The sequence below is a fragment of the Condylura cristata genome, unplaced genomic scaffold, assembly GCF_000260355.1.
Source record: "Condylura cristata isolate star-nosed mole 26May11 unplaced genomic scaffold, ConCri1.0 scaffold00016, whole genome shotgun sequence".
Taxonomy (NCBI): Eukaryota; Metazoa; Chordata; class Mammalia; order Eulipotyphla; family Talpidae; genus Condylura; species Condylura cristata.
Window position 1 is genome coordinate 26,271,132 of NW_004567117.1, and position 8,520 is coordinate 26,279,651.

At 34.9% G+C, this 8,520-nt stretch overlaps 1 protein-coding gene across 2 annotated transcripts in view; it reads left to right on the forward strand.

The window, feature by feature from the left end:
• PIK3C3 (phosphatidylinositol 3-kinase, catalytic subunit type 3) overlaps positions 1-8,520 on the forward strand; it is a 113,473-nt gene that overhangs the window by 4,644 nt on the left and 100,309 nt on the right. For both annotated transcript variants that reach the window (XM_004683867.2, XM_004683868.2), the window contains one exon: positions 2,876-3,019. In XM_004683867.2, the coding sequence (XP_004683924.1) occupies positions 2,876-3,019 (144 nt within the window). The remainder of the gene's footprint in view (positions 1-2,875; positions 3,020-8,520) is intronic.

The following is an 8,520-nucleotide window of genomic DNA, read 5'->3' on the forward strand; positions in this document are numbered from 1 at the left end:
TTGTGGGTATATGAACACACACAAATATATCTCTATATATGTGTATATACTTGTTTTTCTGTAAAAATTCAAACTTGTAAAAACAGAAGAATGTAATGAACTGCCAAGGCCTTGTCACTTAGTTTTGTTAATTACTAACTGAAAACCAATCTTTTTCATCCATACCTATATACATAAATATAAATATTTTAGTTCCAGAAAGTCATTATTTTTGACTAATTTCTTGGTGAGGAAAATTATATAGTGTTGTTGGCAAAAGAAATAGAAATAAAAGCAAACTTCAAACATCTCTTGCAATGCAAATTTTGGGTTAGAAAGAGATTCCAGATCATCTAAATCTGATTTCTGAATTTCTGGTAGCAGTGTGTCAAAATTGTTAGGTTGTATCAGATATTCTTAAATTGAACTTAGAAAATACACTGAACCCTGAAATTGTATGCAAAATTTCATGTCTTGCTTCTTTCTGTAGGGACAGAGTTCAGTTTAAGGTTCAATTTAAAGTTTTTTTAAGGTGACTTTTGACCCTCCCTTAAAAGATTCAGAACCACACATTTCTGAGTGTCTGATAGTAAGTTTTGAGAGTTGTAATAGTGAGGAATTCATCCAAAATTTATTGAGTTCTACTATATGTATATTGTTATTTTCTGTAATAAGAGAATCCATTGAAAGGAACTTGTACTTTTTACTTACACTTAAGTAAAGTTCTCGTTTTTAGGTATGAAATACTGCAAATGTCCAAGTTTTTTATATGAATATTCTGTAGGCAAGCTGGTTACCTTAATAAAATAATGTATTCTGTTTTGACACAGAGGAATTTGAAATGGCTTTAGTGAGAACAATACAGTAAAAATTTAATTTAAAAATTATGAGGGTTAATATAGGTATGTGTGGTGGGGATGTAAGGTAGGGATTGGACTATGTCATCAGGCATTATGATCTTTCAATGTTTTTAAATACTGAATTTCGTCTTCAGCTTAGTGATGGTTGGGCTTAGAGGAGAAGGATGGTATATGGGGAGGGAGAAAGCAAAATGTTTAAAAAAAAACAGCTTTTTGATGTCTGACTAAATCTTTCTAGAATTCCTGGAATAGTTTTTCAAACTGTTTTTTAGCTGCAGCTTCATTTTCTCAAAAGAACTCTTCTGTGAAGTCCAGTATATAAAACAGGTTAGCCTACAGTTGCTTTGATTTAAAGAGCTATTGGGGCCTGGTGTTGGAGGCAAATGCTTGGTCATAAAGTGGTGTCTCATAAAAAAGAGAAAACAAAGAGGTGAAAAATTTGACAGTTCACTTGGAAATTGTGACTGACTTTACTCTTTAATGTTAACTTATGTTAATTAATCTCTGTGGTTTGTTCATTGGGACAAGATGACACTGCTTAGTATTTTCCTGTATAATCCAGCTACCATATATACTAATTAAGTTCTTTTAATTCCTCAAGTTTATCTGTGATAGAGAATGACATTTTTAAGCATGTACTTTTTTTTTGGAAGAATTTTATAGAAAAACAGTATTAATTGACATTGTGATCTTTCTTAAAATTGATAGCCATATCCGGCCTCCCTGGTGGTGCAGAGGGTTAAATATCAGCACTATGAAGCTATCAGCAGCTACTGCAGTGCAGCTTGAACCCCAGCCAGGGAGCTGACCCACATGGTGCAGTAGACCTCTCCTGTCTTGCCTGCTGCTACCCTTAGAGTGTATTTCAGTCAATCCACTTGTTCTGCTCCCTTCTCTGTCTCTGGCAAATCCTCTCACCCCCACACCTTTGCCCTACACCCCAGCTTTTCTATGCATAAATAAATAATCTTTAAAGAAAAAAATGATAGTCATATCTATCGTTTTTCTTTATATTCCTGATTTATGTAGTTAATATCAGTGATTTAGCGTATTATTGAAAATTCTGTCCAATTTCTGTTCATTGTAAATGTATTTGACCTAGACTGGCATATGCCCCTTTGAGAATAATTTTGAGTAAACAGAATGGTTTTAAGTAAACAGAGAAGCAAATCTATGTGTCTGCTGGGTATTACTATATGTATCGTTTGCTTAGTTTTTGGGGGGATTTTAAAAACCACCTGTTGTTTAAAGGAGTTGAACTTATGAAATGAAACTACTGTGAAGTTTGAATACAGAAGAAAATTTACAAAGGTGAATAGAGAGTAAAACAAAAGAAATACTGTCATTACTGTGTTACGAAGAATAAGCAGGTCTTAGTGAAATCATATAAGTACGCTTTAAAAGCATAAACAACTAATAGCTAAGTATTTTCAGTATTAATGAACTAACTTGAGAATCAGAAAAGTATCGTGGAAAACACTTTCACATAGCTGTTCAGAAGAGGCTGGTAAGTTTTTCATGTATAAAACTAGTGGCTAGTCTTAGGTTGTGGCACCTGCTGTGTTGAGGTGCCGTCCTGCACTCTGTGACCATAATACCATTAGCTAAGTTTTGAGTATAATTGGGAGTAATTTTGATTTTTCTCTCTTTATCAAATAGCTGTGTTCAGGACAATATTAAAACAATCAGGTTCAAAACGTTTTAACAAGTTTAATATACCTTGCGATAGTATCTGAGTTTCTCGATTAAAGGATTTACCTCTGTTATTTTTCAAAAAAAAATTTTTGCATGTGTTTTACATTTAAAATTGAAGTGCCTAGAGCAAAAATGAAGAAACTGCCAGGTGTTTTTTGTACTATTAACTTCATGTTTTTGGGATATTTTCTCCAGCCAAAACTTCTGGTGTGGTTTGTTATTACAAGAAGGTTTTACATATATATCTTTACATACACGTGAATGTATGTGTATGTGTGAGTGCAAGTGTGCATGTGTGCATGTTTCCTAGCTTTATGCTCATGTTGATTTTATTTTTATAGCTGGAATGAATGGCTGAAACTGCCTGTGAAATACCCTGATCTACCCAGGAATGCCCAAGTGGCTCTGACCATATGGGATGTGTATGGACCAGGAAAAGCAGTACCTGTGGGAGGAACAACAGTATCTCTCTTTGGAAAATATGGGTAAGCATTCTTTTTCGTAATCTACAGACCTGTTATGGCTTTTTTTGGGGGGGGCAGGGTGGGGGAGACTTCACTAGTTAATGCCCAGTCTGGTTCTCTGTACTGGGAATTGAAACGTATTTAATCAGTCATTCTGGAGACAGTTTGACATATTTCCTAGAAATGTGCAGGTAGATTGACTAAGAAATCCAATTTTTATTGCTTTACTATTAGTAATTGGTAACATGATTTCTATTGAAAAGTGTTCATTGGAATCCAGAATCTTGTTTTTAGAAAAAAAGACTAGTTGGTGTTTTGTCCCAACCTCTGTGACCGGCTGCAAGAAAGGAAGGCGAGAGGCGGAAAGGTTGAGCAAGCAGAGTTTATTGCTCCCAGACAGCAGTTGAGGAGGAGCCCCTAGGGTGGGGTCCGCAGCCACTGCCAACTCATTAAGGGGGAAGGGTCTCATATAGATTTTAGGTTCACATTCCAAAGGGGTGACATTTCTGTGTGCCCTGATGCTAGGCCCAGTTCCTCCCACCTGTATTTCCTGGGGTGCTAGGCCCGTTAATTATCAAACTTGGATGTGAGGCCCAGTTCATTATCACCTTGGCTAGTCCCATCCCCTATGCAAAGTCAGTTTATTACCACTTTATCAAGCTTGGATGCAAGGCTCAATTCTTTACTGCCCTAATTCAGTCCTTGTCTGTAAATCTTTGGTCACTCCCAACAGTTGGTATGTACTATATTTGTTTTTGTTGTAGGCTTGTTCTGCTTTGCTGTGACAAAAGGATAATAGGAAGCATTAAATTGTTTGCTTTTTCCCCTATTTAACAATTGAAAAGTAATTTGTTATTCTGGTGATCTTGCAGTGACCTGCAAAGATGATGTTGATCTTTTTGTTTTTAGGTTTTGACAACTTGTAGGCTTAAACACTTTTTGTGTTTTCAATTCATTATTCTTTTTATTCTTTATAATGCACAAAAATTCCAATTTTTGATCATTCTGACCAGTGCCATCAAGTTGAACCAGTGACCTTTAGACAGCAGTTTGATAGTCAATGGCAGCTGCTTTGCTTTCTTGTAAACAAGTTCATTGGGCAGTTTCCTTCCCTAGACCTGGAATCTCTGAAAATAAGTATTACTTTTTTCTGTGGGAAGTGGTAGAGAAGTTTATGTAGAGGTTATCAAACTTAATTTTTGCCTATTTAAAATTTTAAAATGTCTCCTTAATTTCCATTAAATATGAGTGAGGATGACACATTTTGGTATTTATTTTACTATATTTGTGTTTGTTTTTATGAATTGATTTTTGATGTTCTTCACCCATGTTTTTGTACAGTGAATTGAGATACAGTTTACATCCTTGAAGTTCTTTGCCTTTTTATGAATTGTCGTTTTTCTTTAATTTGTAAGTGGGCTTTGTACTAGAGGCCCAATGCTTTTTTGGCTATTCATTGGTCATGAGGATTTTGTTCATACTTATTTTTATTACCTGTGAATTTGTTTGAAAAAGTCCTTTCTTAAGATTATTTTGTGAAAAATGGTTTTCTTCTGATTTTATTCCTTTACATTTATATATTTGATTCATCTAAAAAATTTTTTTTGTGTGTGAAATGTGTGATGTTTTGAGAATTCCATCCATTTAAAATGGCATATATGTACTTAATTTACTTTCTACCAAAGTCTTAGAGACAGATTGTGATATATAGTATGATGGTTAAGAAGGCAAGTGGTAGAACTAAATTTATCTGGATGAGATCCAGCCTTCCTTGCTTAATATATGTGTTCCTTTGGGCAAATTATTTAATTTCTTAAACCTTGGTTTCCTCATCTGTAAAATGAGATGAAACTAATATTTACTTTATGGGATAGGTTATGATAATTAAAATGCTAAGGACAAGTAATGAACTCAGTAAGTAGTATATATTAGCTATCATTTCTCAACTATTCTGTTAGTTTGGAATACTATTATAAAGTGGTTTAACGTTAAGTGAGGGTAAAATTCCTCCTTAGTCCTCTTCAGAATATCTCTGGATATTCTCTAATATGTTTTGTCAGGTAAATTTTGTTTCCTTAATTAGAAAAAAACTCACTGTTACTTTAAATTGTGTTGGATTATGTATGTTAACTAAGGAGAGAATTGACACTTTATATTACTGAAATTTTCTATCCAAAAATAGAGTTTGTCAGAAATCTTTCAACTTATGAATAAAATCTAAATGTAATATTATTTAGAATACCTTGACTACTAGATAATGTGGTTTAGTTTAGTTTAATGTAGTGATTACAGATTTATTATTGAAATCTATGCAGAAAGTATATTTCCACTTAGTTTGAAATATTCCTATCTTAGTTTTTGTATACTTTTTTTGGTATAATTATTAAATTGTTCTTTTTCCAGAGTGTATGTTTCTTTTTATTTTTCTATACTAGGGTGTGGTTTGCTTGTCACATAGAACTAGAAATGCAAAAACAGTTTATTAACTCTTATTGTCATCTTTGTAATTAAATGTTCTTGGGAAATAGCCATCTAGATTTCTTGGGTTTTCTCCCTGGGTTCATCATAAATGGTTTATGTTCTGGATTATTAGCAAGAGGCTCCCTTCTAAAAATTTCACATTTAGCATTTGTGCATTATATGATTCAGGGTCTAGTTTTAGAAACTATTCTTCCTAGTCTATAGGTGTAAGATAATTGAAATTTCCACAAAGTATAGTAGTACATCAAGTACAGTAATGTGAATTGCCTAAAGCCAAATAAACACTTTCTCAGATTGACATATATTACTGTTTTACTCGGCTTTTCTCAAGTTTTTAAAAAGTATGTGAAATCAGTAGTAACCGCTCTGTGTATAAGAATCATATGGGAAACTTAACCAGGGAAGTATCTTGCTAGTTTTTCACTAATTCAGTAAGTCGGTAGTGGGACCTCAGAATCAGCTTTTTAAGTGAATATCCTGAGTGATTCTGAGAAAAGTCACATGTGGGCCACATTTGAGGAATTTTGCGTAAGCTTTTCATAGTAGTCTGTCCATATGATTTATTGTTCTTTTCAATGTTTCTGCCTTTACCTCCTGTCCAATTCATACTGGAAAAGTACCTGAAAGAAAAGTCACTAATATTTAATGTCTTTTAAAAAGTGACTGTACCCCAAGGAGTTCTATAAAGGCAATACATGGAGTTGAACTTAATGTATCTGGTATTAATAATTGGAATCTTGGAAAGATCTCTTTTTAACTATTTAACTATTAACTGGATAATAGATCATGTTGTTTCTCCATGTTTGAACACAGATGAAATATGTTAGAGAGCAGCACTGATTTCTGTGAAATGCCCATTTAGAGTATGTTTCTCAAATATGAGTCATTGACTTTAACATTTTTAGAATTCCTGCTGTGTACTTTTATTTACTTAATATTTTCATTTAAACTAGGTCACTGTTTTCCGAACACCTCCTTTATTGTAAAGCAAAAAAGTTTATATTCCCTTTGTGCATGGGATATTTAACTTTTGTGGATAATGACAACAATAGATACAATGAAAATAACTTTTATTTTGGAAATTGAACAAAAATTTATGAATTACAAATTGCATTAAATCTATATAGTTTATAAATTATGCCTGTAGTACTATAGAAAAAAACTTTTTTTTTTAATTATAGAGGTTTTTTTTTGTGTGTGTGTTTATTTGGATAGAAAGATACTCAATTCATTGTTACTTAATTTAAGGTAAAGTTAAGATTTTACATCAGGCCTCTTCCCTGGTGGCACAGCGGGTTAAAGCACAGCACTGAGAAGCTAAAGCCACTTCCGCATTAGTTCCCGCCTGCCCCGGAGGTGACCACATAGCGTGGCAGACCTCTCCTGACACACCCACTGCTCCCCCTCAGCAGTGTATTTTGTCGATCTGCCGCCCACTCTGTCTCTGGTGAAGCCTCTTGCCTCCCCTGAGCCTCTGGCCTGTACCCCAGTTCTGTATGCACAAATAAATCTTTAAAAAAAAAAGATTTTACATCAACATTTTTTTATTAACTAGGCTAACTCCTACATGGTTATAGGGCACCTAGCCAGGGGACAATGTTAGATTTCAGTAAGGGTTTCCATATAAATGGGTAAGCAAAAGATTGGATCACCAGCTCCTTTTCACTGCAGGCTGACACTTTAGCTACTGGAAAATTGTACTGCCCATTAGCTCAAAAAAAAAAAAAATAGAAATTCTAAGAAACCCTATGAAATTAAAAATATCCCTTCTCTCTCTCTCTCTGCCCTGGAGCTTTTTTCTTGAAGGCAAACTGGGTGCAGCAGAACCAAAACCAGAAATATCCTAGCATGTTACTCAGCTTCCTTTGCAGCTTGAAGTTGTGTGTGAATATAATATTCAGGATATTCCAGGTGCAGCAACACAGTGCAGCCATCCACTTGTATTGTTGAGTTGCACCTGATTCTCTGCATGGTACCACTGACTTCCAGGGAGAGAGTGCTACATGAGTCTTCTGGGAGCTTCAGCAAGAAGTCTATGCAAATTTTCTTCCTTTTATCATTAAAAATCATGTCATTTGCAATTCTCTTGACTTAGGGAAATGGTACTGTATGTAGACCTTAGTTTCCTTAACAATGAAACAAAAACTTTGTTCCCTAAGGAGTCCTAGTATGAACTTAGTAACTTTCTAAAAATAATCCTTAAAATGTGTAATAGCTCTTTATAGTATTCAGAATCTTGTGATTACCAACTTTTGCTGCTTGTTAATATTTGTTTTATATACTTGAATACGTGTATACTCAGTGTGAAGTGGTGCTTCTTGGAAAATAGTCTAATTAATAATTGAAAGACTTATCTGTTAGGATATGGCAAGAATAACTAATTGTCCTCATTTTGTGAATCTGGCTTGTGAGATTTCTAAGTAGCTAAAGAATGGATTGATCGTTAGGTTGAGTTGGCAAAGAACCATGGGCAAATTGCAGATCTCTTTTGCAGATGTTTTTTCCAAATGTGAATTCTAAAGTCAGGGCAGTTGCTGCTGAAGTGGCTTGGCACTGGGAGCTGGAGCATCAAGAGCAGCTGTTGTTGGGGCCTCTACTGGCGTCTGAAGGCGATCCTGCTGTGCTGTTTCTTCTGTCTTACTTGTTTGGCTTAATTTCCCAAGTGGACAGGATGCTCTGAGCATCTTCTGATTTGCCACCTGGAGGCTGTGCAACTTTGCAAAGGTTCCATTAGTGTCAAAAGAAAGTAATATGTTCACTTGATCATTTGAGTCACTTGGCATCAGCCCTGCCCTCCATGTCCCCTATCCTTAAATTTCTTTTCCAGATCCATCCCAAGGCACCTAAATCATTTAGTAAAGTGACTTCTTGCCAAACGTGCTTATTTTTGATTTAGTTAAGTTCAGCTAGTCACTCACTTTGGGGTGGGGAGGTAAGGAGAAAAAAGAGAATCCATCTTCTGTTTCAGAAGGTACATTAAAGGATATTCATGGCCCTCCCTGGTGGCACAGCGGGTTAAAGCACCGCACTGAGAATCTAAA